At 42.9% G+C, this 18993-nt stretch overlaps 1 protein-coding gene across 1 annotated transcript; it reads left to right on the plus strand.

Annotated features, from left to right (window-relative positions):
• The first annotated feature begins 8997 nt into the window (after positions 1–8997).
• Positions 8998–18686, plus strand: LOC142929628 (dual specificity tyrosine-phosphorylation-regulated kinase 3-like). The gene is made up of 4 exons (XM_076071268.1): positions 8998–15636; positions 16735–16792; positions 17064–17212; positions 18360–18686. Exons 1-4 carry the CDS (start codon positions 15598–15600, stop codon positions 18498–18500), a joined length of 387 nt encoding a protein of 128 aa, XP_075927383.1. The 5' UTR covers positions 8998–15597; the 3' UTR covers positions 18501–18686.
• Positions 18687–18993: the final 307 nt, after the last annotated feature.

Genomic DNA, 18993 nt, shown 5'->3' on the forward strand with positions numbered 1-18993 from the left:
AAAACATGGGTGAGTTAGACGCGAGACCACCTCCGGGAGAATCCGGATAGAATATGATGGTGCACCCAGATACACGAGCACTCAAGGGGGGTAAGTTGGAAAGGGCAGGGAGTGTTGGAATGCAATAATACTGTTTTCCTGAGACAGATAGTGCGAGTGGAAGAATGACGAGTGTGGCCTTGGGTGCATCATCAACACATCGCGCATCTAAAATTATCCCTGATTATGACAATAAAACAGCTGTAAGTTGAGATGGAGAACACCAACGCAAAGGTGATGAACGGGCAGGCAACCCGGGGCTGTGCGAGGGGACAGCCCCATCCAGCCCTTACCCCCCCCCAACTCCCTCCGCACTAAATCCTGAGCGCTGCACTGCCGGACCGGCGTCATCCATGACTCCACCACGCGACGACCAACACCATCCACTCCTTCACCACCACCACCACCGAAGCCTAGTTGGTCACTGACACGCTTCGCACCCCACAAAAACGGTTTACACCTTAAATTTTGATTTAAAGCTTTCGTGACTGCAGTGATTCATATTCTTGGTTCTTTCGGTAAAGTCACGTTGAAGGGAAACAATAAAATAATAAAATATGTATAAAACAATAAAATTCTCACGACGTTTCGACTGCAACACAAGCAGTCATCATCAGGTGTGAAAAACAACGGCAAGAACATTTGAAAGAAGTGGCGGTTTGTATTTATTTATTTTTAAACGTTAGCACCACGGATAGCGATTTGACAGTTTGTTTAGATGGACGAGTCCATCTATGTTCGGAAAAGAGGAGGGGGGAGACGAAAAATTAACGTAGGCTGCGAGTGTGGAGTGTGTGTGTAAGTGGAGCGGTGGTGTAGCGGTGAGCGCGCTGCGCTATGAACTCGGCGTCCCGAGTTCGATTCCCACGTCCGGCCAGCACCAGTGACGATTATATCTGAACCGGGTCCTGGGCCTCCCCTAGGCCGGCCCTCCCCTAGGCCGGCCCTCCCCTAGGCAGGCTCGGCCTAGGGGAGGGCCGACCTTTATAGGTGCTAACAGCACTCGCCCCAACAGTCTGTTAAGGCTACACAGGGGATCTTTGTTGTTCGAGGTAGTTGAATACATATTGTGCTTTCGATGGCTCGTTGTGCGAGTTGCCATTGTTGGTCATTGTAGCTTGTTTGATGTCACTCGCAATCGCACATGTTGCCATGTAGTAACTGTCCATAAATCGCTTGGTTATACAGATCGGGCCACCCTATATCTATAGTAAATTAATTTAATGTTTCGGTTTTGGGTCCCGGCACCGGATGGAATCCTCTGCACGTCCGATTAGCACGGTTGGCTCCGTATGATGCAAAAGAAGTTAAACGTACATACAATTGCGATGAATTGGAGAGTGTTGGTGACCAACCATGAAAACAAGGTTGAACATCGAGTACTAAAACACTGCTTTATGTACGTCCATGAAACCCTACGTGTTTATGTTCCCCCCTGCTCTTGTGTGCATATTATACTGTGTATATATTTATTCATTATTGCATATATTGATTTGCGTTTGTATAGGTATGTGTATGCATGTACTGTACACAGTAAAACCTTGGATTGCGAGCATAATTCGTTTCGGAAACGTGTTTTGTAATCCAAAGCACTCGTATATCAAAGCACTCGTACATCAGTTGTGATCACGTGACGCTCGGCAGTACAAAGCGTGTACGTACTGCTCGTATTGCAAGACCCCGCTCGTTTATCAAATTAATATTTATTAAAAAAAATGTGCTCGTCTTGCAAAACACTCGCAGACCAAGTTACTCGCAATCCAAGGTTTTACTGTATTTATTTAATTACTCGCGTGACGTTTGCGCGCGTGCATTTATTGTGTACTACATTATATTTACTAATTTGTGCGTTGTATGTGTTTTGTGTGTGTGTGTCTTCAGCCCTGATCTGTCCACTGCTGCAACGAAGGCCTTCCCAAGTTGCTGTAATCTTTCGGTAAAGTCACGTAGGTATAAAACGAATTAAATCACGACGTTTCGGGCGCAACGCAAGCGGTCCGTCATCGTGTTGGGACAACCACAGCAAGAAACAAATTGCTGAAGCGGAACTCTCTGCAACTCCGATTCGCCCACTTCAGCAGTTTGTTGCTTCCTGTTGGTTGTCCCACCTGATGACGGGCCGCTTGTGCTGCGCCCTAAACGTCGTGATTTAATCTATTTTATTTTCAACCCACGTGACTTTACCCAAAGAACCAAGCCCGCTGACCTGAACAGTTTATGTGATGTTTCCTTAACCCTGCCCGTGCTTTCTGGGAGAAAAACTAAATTTTTCTCGAGACAAACGCTTTTGGGAAAGTGTGAGAGAGTCCACGTATGTGCACGGTTTTTCGTCCTTGTTTTTGCAGCATTTAATAATTTCATTTCTTCTCTCGTCAATTTTTGTTCTAAGTTTAAGAATAGTTTCTCTATGTAACCTGTCTTTTCCATTTAGGATGTGTGAATGTGAGGAATTCTGACTTCTGCATTCAAAGATTTTCATTACTTTGGCACCATTATTTCTCCCGAAATGGTATTTTTTACATGCCTTAAATGTTGATTTTGTAGCTGAATTTCTGAATCACGGGTTGCATTAATTATGTGGTGCAAGGAGACTCAGATTATTCATTTACAACTTGCACATTGTTATATCTGAAGGGAAAACAGGGACGGCATTTTTATTTCAATTAAAAAAATATATATACTTACATTTTCTGAATCTTAATTTCTATCTTTTATGTTTACTATTGCATTGGCAGTGATGTACAAATAACAAAAGCTCAACACGAATCGTCATTAACACTGCCCTAAAAAAAATGTCTGTTTTGGGCAATGTCCATCCCATCTTTATCTCGGCGATGTAAAAGGGCCATTCCTCCCAAAAGTGTCAACCATGATGATCACAGCATCGTTCTCATCTTAAGCTGATTTTGGATTCAACGTTTCTCACTTCCATCGATCAACTTCCAGGTTCTGCCGAGCTGGTTTCCAAATTCTCGACCAGTGAATTCGCCAAGTTGTTTTAAACCAAAGGAACACATTTCAGCATCATTCTGCATTTACCACCATAAAAAAATCACGTATATATGTAAAAGCATCATCTTGTTATTTATGCCGAAGGTGTTCAAAACCACCCATAATTGGGTCTGCGAGAAAACCTGACGTTGTTTCCTGGGAAATGCAACTTCTGCATTTCCCCCCATAGGCTCAGGCACGTGACACTACATAGTCCGTTGGGAATCCCAGCGGTGGTAAGCATTGTACATAGTTTGTGATCGTTGTCCGTTTGTGTGTTGTCAGCATGCCCCCCCCACCTCCTAACAGTGGTCTCATGTCACTAGCATTTAATCTTCTGCTGCTGCAACAGCAAAACTGTACATGTTTTAAAAAAAATATTGTTCAATAGGACTGACTTTTGTCATCTGTGGCAGCAGTATGTATTTTTTTTGGTATGAAGTACATTTGATGAATGAATGTTTTTTTCGAATAATAATTTTGAGCTAAGTAAATGCACTGCAAAGTTGTCATAAGTATCTTCTTTGGTTCTTTCGGTAAAGTCACGTAGAATGAGAATAAAATAATAAATTGATAAAATAAAATAACACAATAATATTCTCACGACGTTTCGGCCACAACACAAGCTGCCTTCATCAGGTGAAGGGGGCGAGACTGTCTGGTAGGACAGCGCTGGAGTGAGAGAGCCACGTTCAGATCACGGCTTTTAAGCTGTGTGAGAGGAACAAAGAGCCTTGACGAAGGAATTAGCATAAAATTTAGCATTGAAATGGCTGAATGATTAGCTTGTGACTGGTCACAGAAATAGCTATGTTAAAAGTTAAAGCATACACATCCGCAGAGGCACCCATTGTTAAAAGGAATTAGCATAGAATTTAGCATTGAAATAGCTAAGTTAAGGCATACACATCCGCAGAGGCACCCCTTGACAATGGGATTAGCATAGAATTTAGCATTGAAATGGCTGAGTGATTCGCTTGTAACTGCTACAGAAATAGTTACGTTGAAGTCAGAGCATACACATTCGCCGAGGCACTTAGTACAAATCAAACAGGAGAATTTAGCATTGAAATAACTAGGCGAATTTAGCATTGAAATAACTGGGTGATTTGCTAGTGACTGGTCACAGAAATGACTACACATCTGAGCTATTCACAGTACTATATAGTGAACCAATAAAAACTAAAATATAAATTACCTTCATGTTATCAATAAACTCTATATTCTCCAATCAGCTAAGCTACCAACCATAAGTCGTTATATATCACAATGCTATATGGCGAAAAAATGGGTGGATTCTTACCCTCAAATTTCCGTACCACGGATAGCTACGGGCCCCGTTCAGACGGACGAGTTCGTCCATGGTCGGAACAGAGGAGGGGGAGAGAGACAGCTGCGAAGCCCTAGTATACTCCATGTTGTAAACCATACCATTAACCGTGGTGTGAGAGGTATTAAGAGGCAATGCTGGCGAAAGAGCTGCGGTCTGAAGGTCATCGTAAAATTACAATTAATTAAGAACAGAAATGATTTAACACATCTTTCCAGTGGTTACTAAGCCTGAATCCATCTTCTCGGTTGAAATTGTCTCTGTGCTTGTATATGTGAATGGCCTCATGAACGAATCTCTCATGGTAGCCAGTTGGTTTGCAAAGAACCTCCGTCTTGGAGAAGTCAATGTCATGTGAGCCCACTGAATTGTAACAGTGATCTGCCACGGCAGAGGAGTTCGTCTTACCGTGTTTCAAGTCTGCTTTATGTTCGCGGATGCGGTCCGAGATATGTCTTTTGGTTTCTCCAATGTAGCTACTACCACAGAGGCACTTTAGTTTGTAAACGCCCGGGTACTGTATGTCTGGAAGAGCATCTTTTACAGATGGAACTAAATCACGGATTTTGTGTACTGTGTTGAATCGGACCTGGATCTTGTGTTTATTCAGGATTTTGGAGATCTTTTTAGTGACCTCTGCAATGTAGGGTAAGGTGATGGTTTTGAGTGGCTCCACAAGAGGATCCTTCTTCATGACTGGAGTGATGGCTTTGCGGATTGTGTAGTCGGAGTAGCCATTAGCCCTGAGAGCCTGGTGTACGTGCTTGAGTTCACTGGTAATGTGTTCCTGGTCGGAAATGCATTGGGCTCTATGGTATAGAGTCTTGATGAGGCAGTTCTTCTGGGATGGATGGTGGTGGGAATCCGGTTTCAAGTAAGCATCTGTATGGGTAGCTTTCCTGTAGACAGAGTGGCTCATTGAACCATCATGTCTCCTTTTAATTAAGACATCCAGAAAGGGTAGTTTGCCATCTTTTTCGACCTCCATGGTAAATCTGATGGCTGGGTGTATGGAATTGATGTGGTCGCGGAATTGGTCTAGAGCAGGCTGGCCATGTGGCCAGATGACAAAGGTGTCATCAACGTACCTCTTCCATAAGGTCGGGCGTAGAGTGGCAGTCTGGATGGCGTCAGTTTCAAATTTTTCCATGAATACGTTGGCTACAACCGGAGATAGGGGGGAGCCCATTGGGGTGCCCTCAGTTTGTTTGTAGAAAGTTCCATTCCAGGTGAAGTATGTGTTGGTTAAGCAATGTCTCACCAGGGGGGGTACATCAGTATGCAGTCCTTGATGAACCAGGTCTTCAATGATAGCGATGGTGTCAGGTACCGGGACTTTGGTGAACAAGGATACCACATCAAAACTGACAAGCAGGTCGTTTGGGGACAGGGAAATGTCTTTGATTGTCGATACCAGGTGAGTAGAATTTAGTACCGCAGAGGTGGTTTTTCCAGTGAAAGGTCGCAGTATATCAGCCAGAAAACGTGCCAGTTTGTAGGTGGGGGAGCTGATAGTAGAGACGATGGGACGAAGGAGTGTATCTTCTTTGTGTATCTTTGGAAGGCCATATAATCTTGGTGGTCTGGCAGCAGAGGGTTTCAACGAGAACTGTTTGTTCTCATCAATTAATGCTGTTGAATCAGAGATAATTTTGTTCGTTTTGGTGACCAGGCTGTTGGTGGGATCTCTTTTTATTTTTGTATAGCTGCCATCGTTGAGTAGTTCTTGAATTTTGTTGTTATATTCTGTTTTGTCCATGATGACAGTGGCATTGCCTTTGTCGGCTGAGAGAACGACAATATCATCCCTCTTTTTTAATTGAGATAATTCAAAACGTTCGTCTTTGCTGATGTTGCTAGGTGGCAACTTAGCGTTTTTGAGGGTTGCAGCGATTTCAGATCTTGCTACGTCTGCAGAGATGTGACTCAAGCCCTTGAGTGCAACGTCGACAATGTCTACATCGGATTGGTAACATGTAGACAATATGACTACCTCTTCGGCTGCCACTATGTCGAACAAATGTAGGGACAATTTGATTTCCAAATTCAATCACCTCTCCAGCAAAAAATCGGATCCACACACCGAAAAGATAGACGTCAACAAAGTCGTAATTAATCGCAGTAACAGTTCCATTTCTGATGGTCTGAAATCCGTTTTAGCTAAAGGTCTAAACTTTGCTGTCACACCGAGAAACTTACCGGTTAATGATATCATTGCCCATGTCGACGTTGCACTCAAGGGCTTGAGTCACATCTCTGCAGACGTAGCAAGATCTGAAATCGCTGCAACCCTCAAAAACGCTAAGTTGCCACCTAGCAACATCAGCAAAGACGAACGTTTTGAATTATCTCAATTAAAAAAGAGGGATGATATTGTCGTTCTCTCAGCCGACAAAGGCAATGCCACTGTCATCATGGACAAAACAGAATATAACAACAAAATTCAAGAACTACTCAACGATGGCAGCTATACAAAAATAAAAAGAGATCCCACCAACAGCCTGGTCACCAAAACGAACAAAATTATCTCTGATTCAACAGCATTAATTGATGAGAACAAACAGTTCTCGTTGAAACCCTCTGCTGCCAGACCACCAAGATTATATGGCCTTCCAAAGATACACAAAGAAGATACACCCCTTCGTCCCATCGTCTCTACTATCAGCTCCCCCACCTACAAACTGGCACGTTTTCTGGCTGATATACTGCGACCTTTCACTGGAAAAACCACCTCTGCGGTACTAAATTCTACTCACCTGGTATCGACAATCAAAGACATTTCCCTGTCCCCAAACGACCTGCTTGTCAGTTTTGATGTGGTGTCCTTGTTCACCAAAGTCCCGGTACCTGACACCATCGCTATCATTGAAGACCTGGTTCATCAAGGACTGCATACTGATGTACCCCCCCTGGTGAGACATTGCTTAACCAACACATACTTCACCTGGAATGGAACTTTCTACAAACAAACTGAGGGCACCCCAATGGGCTCCCCCCTATCTCCGGTTGTAGCCAACGTATTCATGGAAAAATTTGAAACTGACGCCATCCAGACTGCCACTCTACGCCCGACCTTATGGAAGAGGTACGTTGATGACACCTTTGTCATCTGGCCACATGGCCAGCCTGCTCTAGACCAATTCCGCGACCACATCAATTCCATACACCCAGCCATCAGATTTACCATGGAGGTCGAAAAAGATGGCAAACTACCCTTTCTGGATGTCTTAATTAAAAGGAGACATGATGGTTCAATGAGCCACTCTGTCTACAGGAAAGCTACCCATACAGATGCTTACTTGAAACCGGATTCCCACCACCATCCATCCCAGAAGAACTGCCTCATCAAGACTCTATACCATAGAGCCCAATGCATTTCCGACCAGGAACACATTACCAGTGAACTCAAGCACGTACACCAGGCTCTCAGGGCTAATGGCTACTCCGACTACACAATCCGCAAAGCCATCACTCCAGTCATGAAGAAGGATCCTCTTGTGGAGCCACTCAAAACCATCACCTTACCCTACATTGCAGAGGTCACTAAAAAGATCTCCAAAATCCTGAATAAACACAAGATCCAGGTCCGATTCAACACAGTACACAAAATCCGTGATTTAGTTCCATCTGTAAAAGATGCTCTTCCAGACATACAGTACCCGGGCGTTTACAAACTAAAGTGCCTCTGTGGTAGTAGCTACATTGGAGAAACCAAAAGACATATCTCGGACCGCATCCGCGAACATAAAGCAGACTTGAAACACGGTAAGACGAACTCCTCTGCCGTGGCAGATCACTGTTACAATTCAGTGGGCTCACATGACATTGACTTCTCCAAGACGGAGGTTCTTTGCAAACCAACTGGCTACCATGAGAGATTCGTTCATGAGGCCATTCACATATACAAGCACAGAGACAATTTCAACCGAGAAGATGGATTCAGGCTTAGTAACCACTGGAAAGATGTGTTAAATCATTTCTGTTCTTAATTAATTGTAATTTTACGATGACCTTCAGACCGCAGCTCTTTCGCCAGCATTGCCTCTTAATACCTCTCACACCACGGTTAATGGTATGGTTTACAACATGGAGTATACTAGGGCTTCGCAGCTGTCTCTCTCCCCCTCCTCTGTTCCGACCATGGACGAACTCGTCCGTCTGAACGGGGCCCGTAGCTATCCGTGGTACGGAAATTTGAGGGTAAGAATCCACCCATTTTTTCGCCATATAGCATTGTGATATATAACGACTTATGGTTGGTAGCTTAGCTGATTGGAGAATATAGAGTTTATTGATAACATGAAGGTAATTTATATTTTAGTTTTTATTGGTTCACTATATAGTACTGTGAATAGCTCAGATGTGTAGTCATTTCTGTGACCAGTCACTAGCAAATCACCCAGTTATTTCAATGCTAAATTCGCCTAGTTATTTCAATGCTAAATTCTCCTGTTTGATTTGTACTAAGTGCCTCGGCGAATGTGTATGCTCTGACTTCAACGTAACTATTTCTGTAGCAGTTACAAGCGAATCACTCAGCCATTTCAATGCTAAATTCTATGCTAATCCCATTGTCAAGGGGTGCCTCTGCGGATGTGTATGCCTTAACTTAGCTATTTCAATGCTAAATTCTATGCTAATTCCTTTTAACAATGGGTGCCTCTGCGGATGTGTATGCTTTAACTTTTAACATAGCTATTTCTGTGACCAGTCACAAGCTAATCATTCAGCCATTTCAATGCTAAATTTTATGCTAATTCCTTCGTCAAGGCTCTTTGTTCCTCTCACACAGCTTAAAAGCCGTGATCTGAACGTGGCTCTCTCACTCCAGCGCTGTCCTACCAGACAGTCTCGCCCCCTTCACCTGATGAAGGCAGCTTGTGTTGTGGCCGAAACGTCGTGAGAATATTATTGTGTTATTTTATTTTATCAATTTATTATTTTATTCTCATTCTACGTGACTTTACCGAAAGAACCAAAGAAGATGAATCATTGCAGTCACGAAAGCTTTAAATCGAAATTGTCATAAGTAACCAGAACTTTTCTTGGTGGGTTACAGGCAGTGGCACACAATGGAGACCCATATTTTTGTTTAACAGGCGTGAATTAATCGCACTGGTTGTGCTGAACATTCATAATTTGCAGGTTCCCTAATGCGCATCCTCTGTTGAGGTTTCACTTTCCAAACCGTTCAAGGATTTGCAAAACGGCTCTATTCGGATGGTGGTCCCAATGGTGGGATGTGCTTAGAAAATTCTATGGACACCTCTGTTACAATGGACAGAATTAATTTCTTTTTTTCTGCTAGAATTAGTTGGTACAACGATTTACCTGTGGTGCTTCCACCCGCATCCATGCTCGTTTGCCCTTTCCCCCCACCCCTCGCCGAATTAAACGTTCTCTTGTTGTCTTCTTTCATAGAAGCTAACTTTCAGTTACCAACCAGTGGTGTTTTTCCTTCCTTGGACTAACTAATGCTGACCCTTCATGAACCCCTCTTTCTTTCACATCAGGGTCAATAAAATGTTTGTCTGGTGTGTCATGGAGCTCGGTTTTAAGGCTTTTTTAAAATATAAAATGAAGAATATTTTAACGTGGAAACAATGGAGTTATGTTTTGATTTAAAGCTTTCGTGACTGCAGGGATTCATATTCTTGGTTCTTTCGGTAAAGTCACGTAGAAGGGAAACAATAAAATAATAAAAATATAAAACAATAAAATTCTCACGACGTTTCGACTGCAACACAAGCAATCATCATCAGGTGTGAAAACCACAACAAGAAATTTTGAAAAAAAGTGGCGGTTTTTTAACGTTTGCACCACGGAGAGCGAGTTGACAGTTTATTCTGATGGATGAGTCCATCTATGTTCGGAAACTAGGAGGGGGGAGACGAAAATAATGGATGCGGTCTGAAAGCCAGCGTAAGCGTGATCAATCAATTAAGTCCCAAAATGGTTTATCAAATCCTTCCAATGATTGCTAAGCCAGAATCCATCTTCTCGGTTGAAATTGTCTGTGTTTGTATATGTGGAAAGCCTCATGAACGAATCTCTCATGGTAGCCAGATGGCTTGCAAAGAACCTCTGTCTAGGAGAAGTCAATGTCATGTGAACCTACTGAATTATAAGTGATCTGCCACGGCCGAGGTGTTGGTCCTACCGTGTTTCAGGTCTGCTTTGTGTTCACGAATGCGGTCCGAGACATGCCGTTTGGTTTCTCTAATGTAACTACTACCACAGAGGCAACTTAGTTTGTAGACACCAGGGTACTGTATGTCTGGAATCACATCTTTTACAGACGCAACCAGATCACGGATTTTATGTAATGTGTTGAATCGGACCTGGATCTTGTGTTCATTCAAGATTTTGGAGAACTTTTTTGTGATCCCTACAATGTAGGGTAACGTGATGGTTTTGAAAGGCTTCTCAAGAGGGTCCTTCTTCATGGTTGGAGTGATAGCTTTGCGGATTGTGTCATCGGAATAACCATTAGCCTTAAGAGCTTGGTGTACGTGCTTGAGTTCATTATTTTATTGTTTCCCTTCTACGCGACTTTACCGAAAGAACCAAGAAAAATGGAGTTATGATTATATATGCTGTTACCCAAAAATTATCCACAGCAACGCATGAGTTTGTGTATCGCTTTGATTTTGTGCATTAAACGGGGTCCCATTTTTATTTGGAATGCTCTTAGCTAATAACATCCGGTAATTCAGCAGCATTTGTTTAAACCAGCCTAACTGCTGATGAGACCCACAATATTTAAACTGGCCTAGTTTGCTTGCTTTAACAAATGCTGCTTGATAATATTTTTCTGGATAACTAATAGGCTGATCGACTGAAACACGTTTTACTTGTGAACACAATTGAGTTAATCCTGCTTTATCCATAATGCTCCATGGAAATGCATAATGAGTTTATAGAAAATACTATTAAAACTTCCACCTTTACCTGTGTCCAATGGTCATACTTGTTGCTCATCTATAATATGCGTTAAACGTGTTGGCTCATCGGTGGCCAAACTGATTTGCGAGCCCTGTGCAGCTCGATAGAGGCTCTGTCCAATGTTTTACTTTTCAACACGATGCACCTTTTATTTGAAGCGGGGAAAACAACATCTGAAGCAAGTGGAAGCGACCTGAAGGTCTGGCCACACACGTTGCAGCTATACGGCTTCTCGTCCGTGTGCTTGCGCAGGTGTGTGTGTGTCTTGAGGTCACACGGCTGCAAGAGCCCGCGACCAAACAGCTGGCAACGCTGAAGGCCGTATTTGGAAGTGCCTGACTTAAGACTGGAAACGGGAAGACTTATTCACAATTTGGGAAAATCGCCCGATAAAGCCGGTTGTAATCGCCATTGAAACATCGTACTAAAGTTGTAAATGTCCGTTTCCTCTTCGACATCGGTGTGCTGAAGTAAAATTCATTGGTACGTTTTGTGTATGTAACGTCTTAATTGGCTGTGGTGGTGGTGGTGGGTTAACAGCACTGATATTTGCGTGATCTAACCCAAAAAAACTTTTGAGAATAATATTGATCGCGAAAACCTACGTATTAAACAGATTATATAGGGTTTTTTTAATCGGTCAATGTTGGTATCAGGTTGTGGCCAGAATGAATGAGTAAGTGTAATGCTACAGCCCTTTGTAAATTTTACATATGGAGCTGTTTCCTGCCAGTGTACAACCGAAAATAATTCGGGTCGTCTTGGAGAATATAAAATATCAAAATAAATAAGCACACCATATACTTTCGTGACTGCAGTAATTCCTGCAGTCACGAAAGCTTCGAATCAAGTCTGAACCACCTCTACGGGGAGGTATGAGGTCTGTGTCTTTGTGTTGTCTCTGCTTGTGTGTCTGCCTTTCTGTTTTGGCTTGGATTTGTGTCTCTGTGCTGTCTCTGCCTGTGTGTGGGCCTTGGTGTTTCCGAGTGTGTGCTGCCGCGTCCCCTTTGCTCCATGCATACCTCTTGCTAATTTGTCCCATTGTCTCTCAGCCTTACCTTCTCTGCCTATTTAAGGCGACTTCACTCTGTGCTTGTCTCTGTGCTGGTTCGCTCTACTTGGATGTCTATGTGTGTGTGTGTGCAGTCTGTATTTTAAATTTCATACTTAACTTGCAATTTAGCAATCTTTGAAATAGCGTAATCAACCAGACTATGCGTCAATTGTTTTGACTGACCGTCTGTGTTGCTTTATATGGTTTCCAAATTTTGCTAAACCCTGTTTGTTTTGGTGTGCTTCTCTCTCTGTGTCCCCTGTTGTATCTGTGTTAGTTCCCCCCTACTTGGGTGTCTGTATATACATCTGGGGTAATGTTTCCCCTCTGTCGTAAATTTAGCTCTTCTGTATCTGATGATGGCTGCTTATGTTGCAACCGAAACGTCGTACGCTATTATGTTATTTTATTATTTCTTATTTATAGGTGACTTTACCAAAGAAAAAAACAAAGAGTAACACCATATACCCCCATTCGCATTTCCGTCTCCGTATCATATATATATAAAAACATTTCTTACACATCATCTTCACGGCCTTAAATCGGTAAAGTGCATCATTTCAGCAGCATTGTTATAGCCCGCCAGTGCAGCACAGCAACATCAACTGTTGAACTGAACTTCCATGCTTCTCCGCCTTCACCCACCCACCCACATCGACGAGCGTGGCGATGATGCGTGGCCCAAGATACACCCGCAATCTGCGGCTGCGTGGCGAACCCCCTCATCCAGCAGTGGAATAACAAGACGGCACGCGATTTTTGACCCCCACCACCATAGTCACACGGCGTCACAAAAAGTCAGACCCCCCCTCTCTCAAATATGACGTCACAAAGCTCTGCCCCCCCCCCAAAATAAATAAATAAAACATGCTTCAAATCGCTTTAAACTATTGTCATTGTAGTGCGTATTTAATGTGGCGCTGCACTCTGATGTTGTAGGAGAAAACATTTATTAAAAAGTCTATTTAATAAAGTAGAACGTGTTGTCTATATTTATTTGAAGTTGCGCATTTTGACGTGACGTCACATTTCTCTTGGTTCTTTCGGTAAAGTCACCACGTAGAAGGGAAACAATAAAATAGTAAAAATATAAAACAATAAAATTCTCAGGACGTTTCGACTGCAACACAAGCAGCAATCATCATCAGGTGTGAAAACCACAAGAAAATTTGAAAAAAGTGGCAGTTATTAAAATTTTATTGTGGTTTTGACATCTGATGATGATTGTTTGTGTTGCAGTCGAAACGCCGTGAGAATTTAATTGTTTTATTTTTTTATTATTTTATTGTTTCCCTTCAACGTGACTTTACCGAAAGAACCAAGAATATGAATCCCTGCAGTCACGAAAGCTTTAAATCAAAATTTAAGAGGCGTTACAACTTTGTGGGCATCGCTCACGGGCGTCACGCGATGCCAAACATCCATTGGGTACGGGGGGGGGCAAAGTGGAGTGAAGTTAATGAAATAACTATTCCTGCTCTTTATACTACTGTACTGTAATGAGAACTACATCGTGGCTGATGGTAACAGCTGTACTATACTGTACTGCAGCTCGAATCGGCACCTCCGATTAGCACAGCTGTCTACGTGCGGTGCGAAAGAAGTCCAACATACTGTACACAACACGTGTTGTGTAATACACAACACGTGTATTACACACCACGTGTATTACACAACACGCGACCCCCCACGAACGCCCACGTGACACTCCGCGCACCGGATGCCGTGACGTCGCTACTGACGTCACTATCCGGATGCGATTAACAGCGCTAAACTTCGAGGCGGCACGCGGCTCGAGCTACGGCTTTTGCCACGAGGACTCTGTTTTGAATGTTCAATAGTGCGAGTTTGCCGACGAGAGATTTATCCACGGTAAGTGATATTAAATTTTTATTGTGGTTTTCACATCTGATGATTGCTTGTGTTGCAGTCGAAACGCCGTGAGAATTTAATTGTTTTATATTTTTATTATTTTATTGTTTCCCTTCAACGTGACTTTACCGAAATAACCAAGAATATGAATCCCTGCAGTCACGAAAGCTTTAAATCAAAATTTAAGAGGCGTTACAACTTTGTGGGTATCGCTCACGGGCGTCACGCGATGCCAAACATCCATTGGGTACGGGGGGGGCAAAGTGGAGTGAAGTTAATGAAATAACTATTCCTGCTCTTTATACTACTGTACTGTAATGAGAACTACATCGTGGCTGATGGTAACAGCTGTACTATACTGTACTGCAGCTCGAATCGGCACCTCCGATTAGCACAGCTGTCTACGTGCGGTGCGAAAGAAGTCCAACATACTGTACACAACACGTGTTGTGTAATACACGTGTATTACACAACACGTGTTGTGTAATACACGTGTTGTGTAATACACACACCACGTGTGTAATACACAACACGTGTATTACACAACACGCGACCCCCCACGAACGCCCACGTGACACTCCGCGCACCGGATGCCGTGACGTCGCTACTGACGTCACTATCCGGATGCGATTAACATAGCGCTAAACTTCGAAGCGGCACGCGGCTCGAGCTACGGCTTTTGCCACGAGGATTCTGTTTTGAATGTTCAATAGTGCGAGTGCGAGTTTGCCGACGAGAGATTTATCCACGGTAAGTGATGGTAATGGTGTTGAGGACGGTACATTGATCTTTGTCGTGGTCGTGTTGATTGCAGTTGGTTGCTGGTGGCAGTGGGGAGAGCTGCTCTTTGCTCGTGTTGAGTGTTGCAAGTGATAGTTACGTGAAGATTGTAATTGTAGTGATAGGGGTGATGGTTTAGTTGCTTTCTGGTGGTGATTGTGGTGATGTCAGAGACAATTTCCGTGGTGGTGCTAGTGATGCTAATGGCGATTGTGGTTTAGGTAGATGTTGTTGGTGATGGTTGCGAAAGGGCTCAATAAGCTATTAAGCTTCATGTCATGGGTAGTGATTTCCAGGTGGTGTAAATTCCACATTCCTATGGCGAGGCCCATATTTAAATATACGGACAACTAATTGATTAACACAAAGTGGCACTTAATTTTTTCACGAACTCTTCAAGGATGAAGGGTTCTCAATCTTTAAACGGGGATTTGAACTCCCTATTGAAGACAGTTCTGGGAGAGTGCCACACCTGCTGGAGAGATCTCCCTTGCTGCTCTAAGCTTGGTCGAATGAAGGGTGCTAAAGGAGGTTATTTAGGTTTTAATGCTATCATTGTGCTGTGTTCCAGAACGATCTTTTGGAGATGGATCAACTCGATGTTCAGTCTGCAATTGTGCAGCAGGTCAGTAACTACTCTTGACAGCAAACTCTTATAAGCAGACTGCACAATACAGAGACAAGCTCATTTCTTTTTTATCGTAGAGTAGTCGTGGACTACGTGTTTCACTGCCATTCTAGAATAGAACGATTACCATTGACCAATAAGCTCAACACACAGTGCAGGCTTTCAGGTCACTTCACCACCAAATGGGTTTATTACTAGTTCAACTGACAGCAAAGAATCAAAGTTCCACCCCCACCCCACATCGTGTAAGCTCTATAGACTTTTGGGGCAAGTGCTGTTAGTAAACGCCTATTATAACTAGTACCACAACGAGCCGTTTTACCTAACGGTACAGACACGCTTACACACGGCAAACTCACGACACAGTCAAGGCAATTTCTTGTCAGCTCAGTTCGCAGTAAGGGACTCTAGTACTCGTGAACCAACCAGGAGACACACGAGCTTATTACACAGCACACGTATATTGGCAGGTGCTCTACTTGGACTTTATGAATGTGTTCAGGTTCGTGACCTGTAACCAGTTTCATAAAATACCTTTAACAATTCACCCTTTTGCCATATTTGTGTAAATTAGAAATCAATATATAATGCAGTTGAAGATGTTTAATGGAATTGGCCACAAACCTGGGAATATGGGCACCGTTTAATATTCCCAAAGTGTCAGATTATTTGACATCATCGAGGTGCAATATACTATTATTCGTGAATATGTATGTTTGGATGCTGCTTGGTGTAGTGGTTTCCACACCAGAGGTCGCTGCTTTAATCTCCGAGCATGGCAGTTCAATGGGGCAAGTTTCTTAAATACCACCCAACAGTATACAGTAAATGGGTTCACCGCAGCTCGTCGATCATGCATAGTGAGGTAAAGCGTTGACCTTTTCCAATATATGAGGCCATCACGGAGGTGCAGGCCAAAAAATACTCTCTAGGGTAATCCTCTGAGAGCTTTGTGCGATTTAGGCCCTTCCACAAGCACTCTCTCAGTGGGTGTTTGTGTGTGTACCACTTTGTCTCTGTATATATGTCCATGTCTGTGTGCTTGCCCGCATGTTCACGCGTGCCTCTCTGTGCACATCTCTGTGACAAAAGCAGGCAACTCCATCGGATGAAGTCGTCTTCCCAGTGGCAGGGATGAGCTGCACACCACAAGGTTTTTACTCCACTTTATTCAGCATCATTCACCACATGAATTACTGCCACACTCCTCTATAACAAACACACATCATATCTATTTAGAAGACCGATCCCTAAATGGCTTTACAAATCCGTTAAGAGCACACATACAAGAGGCCCAAATCGAGTCTCTTTGTTAAGTGTAACATGATGTGCTTGATTAATTTGTGATCGTAATTACGTGTGTTGCACACGTGTATATGTGCATGAATGACCATGTGTGTCTTTGGGCATGTGTGCGTGTGCAGAAGTCTTGGACAAATTCAAAGACAGAATGACAGAGCAGGAACGTCAAGAAATATTGTGTTTCAATGAAGTTTTTTATTTCAAGATTCGTTCGGAACGAAATGGCCCTTCCAATGATGGCTACGATGACATCGACGGCCACTACATTCCGGTAAGACTCTCCAATATGGGCCATGTTCATTGCAACTAAATCATGCATTCCACTATAAACCACAACATCCCTTACACGCACGTGTATACCTAATAAGTTGCTAATGATTTTCTGTGTGAAGAACACTGAAACGTTAAGCTACTCAACGTCCTAGTTTTGGACATTTTCAGAAAGGCTCTCCTGGTGCCACAAAGCAACTACAAAAAAATGTGAATTTTATCTCGATTAAAATATTCTGGCCTATTGCTCAACTATTGATAAGATCTAAAGGTGGGGCTACCTGAGTAGTGGGTGGGGTTGGCATAGCCTAGAATGGGTCTATGAGTATAGTATGCAGGGCATACAGAGTGAGGCCACTCACTGTGTGGGTGGAATGTGGGAATTGAATGAACATGGCTATGTAAAAGTGACACCTGTGATCTTGAGTTTTAAATCTAGATTTAACAGTGCATCGCTCCAGTGGCTTCCTAATATCGGAAGGAAGAGCATTCCAGACGGCCGCAGAAGTGCACTCAAAGCGCGTGATGTGGTGACTATCTTTGTCATCATAAATACAGATAAAGGACATTCTATAACCCACACTTTTCATAGAATGATTTAGTGGTTTCCAGTGTGAGGCAAAGATGTATTTGGCAGAGACATCAGGGAAAGCTCAGACATGTTCATGAGTTTCGATTTAAAGCTTTCGTGACTGCAAGGATTCATCTTCTTTGGTTCTTTCGGTAAAGTCAAGTAGAATGAGAATAAAATAATAAAATAATAAAATAAAATACCACAATAAAATTCTCACGACGTTTCGGCCACAGCACAAGTGGCCTTCTTCAGGTGAAAGGAACAAACCTGTCGGGACGACAGAGCTTCAATGAACGTTGTTAAGATTCGTAGCGTCTTTTAAGCTGAAGAAGGCCACTTGTGTTGTGGCCGAAACGTCGTGAGAATTTTATTGTGTTATTTTATTTTATTATTTTATTCTCATTCTACGTGACTTTACCGAAAGAACCAAAGAAGATGTTCATGGGTGTGGGAATGTCAGACCAGTGACTAAGAAATGAGAACTTGAATGAGCCGTGTGTTTAGACTGAGTAATGTTTGAGCACTCAGAGACGGCCCTGCTTGAGTACTGAACACTTGTGTAATCTTGTTCTAGATCACGGGTGAACACCTGGTGTACCGCTTCCAAGTACTGAATGTACTTGGGAAGGGGTCCTTTGGGCAGGTGCTCCGATGCCTGGACCACAAGACGAAAAGAGAAGTGGCCATCAAGTTGCTAGAGTACACTGCTAGGTAAGTTTGAACAAAGACATGAACCACATTAAAAAAATATATCTGAATTTGTGAAGATAACCATAACTTAAAAAAATCAATTTAAAAGTTTATTTTGTTTAACCTCGTGAGAACTGAAGAGACCAGGATAAGTCTCATTTGCAAGAGTGACCTGGAGCATTAGTCTGCCAGTAGGGGGACAATGATTGCACAATACAAATTGAGGAATTTGTGGTGTAGGTTTCCATATTGGCAAACATTGTACCCAGTTCAAAGCACACAGTGGCATACTCTTGCAAATAACGTCAGGTGTTCTTTAGCATCCATCGAAGCAGACAGCATGCATTATTATGGTTATACACCCGCAGTATTAATCAGGGCGGCTGCTTGATTCGAACCTTGAACCTCTTCAACGAGTGGCGAACGTGCGACTGCCAGGTCATGTATCCATCTCCATCAGAAGCTGTTTCTGTATGAGTTTATAATTTCATAAAAGTCTTCAAACACCATCAAAATGA

This window comes from Petromyzon marinus, chromosome 1 (assembly GCF_048934315.1).
Source record: "Petromyzon marinus isolate PM22_M1 ecotype Great Lakes invasive population chromosome 1, UKy_Petmar_22M1.pri1.0, whole genome shotgun sequence".
NCBI classification, from domain to species: domain Eukaryota; kingdom Metazoa; phylum Chordata; class Hyperoartia; order Petromyzontiformes; family Petromyzontidae; genus Petromyzon; species Petromyzon marinus.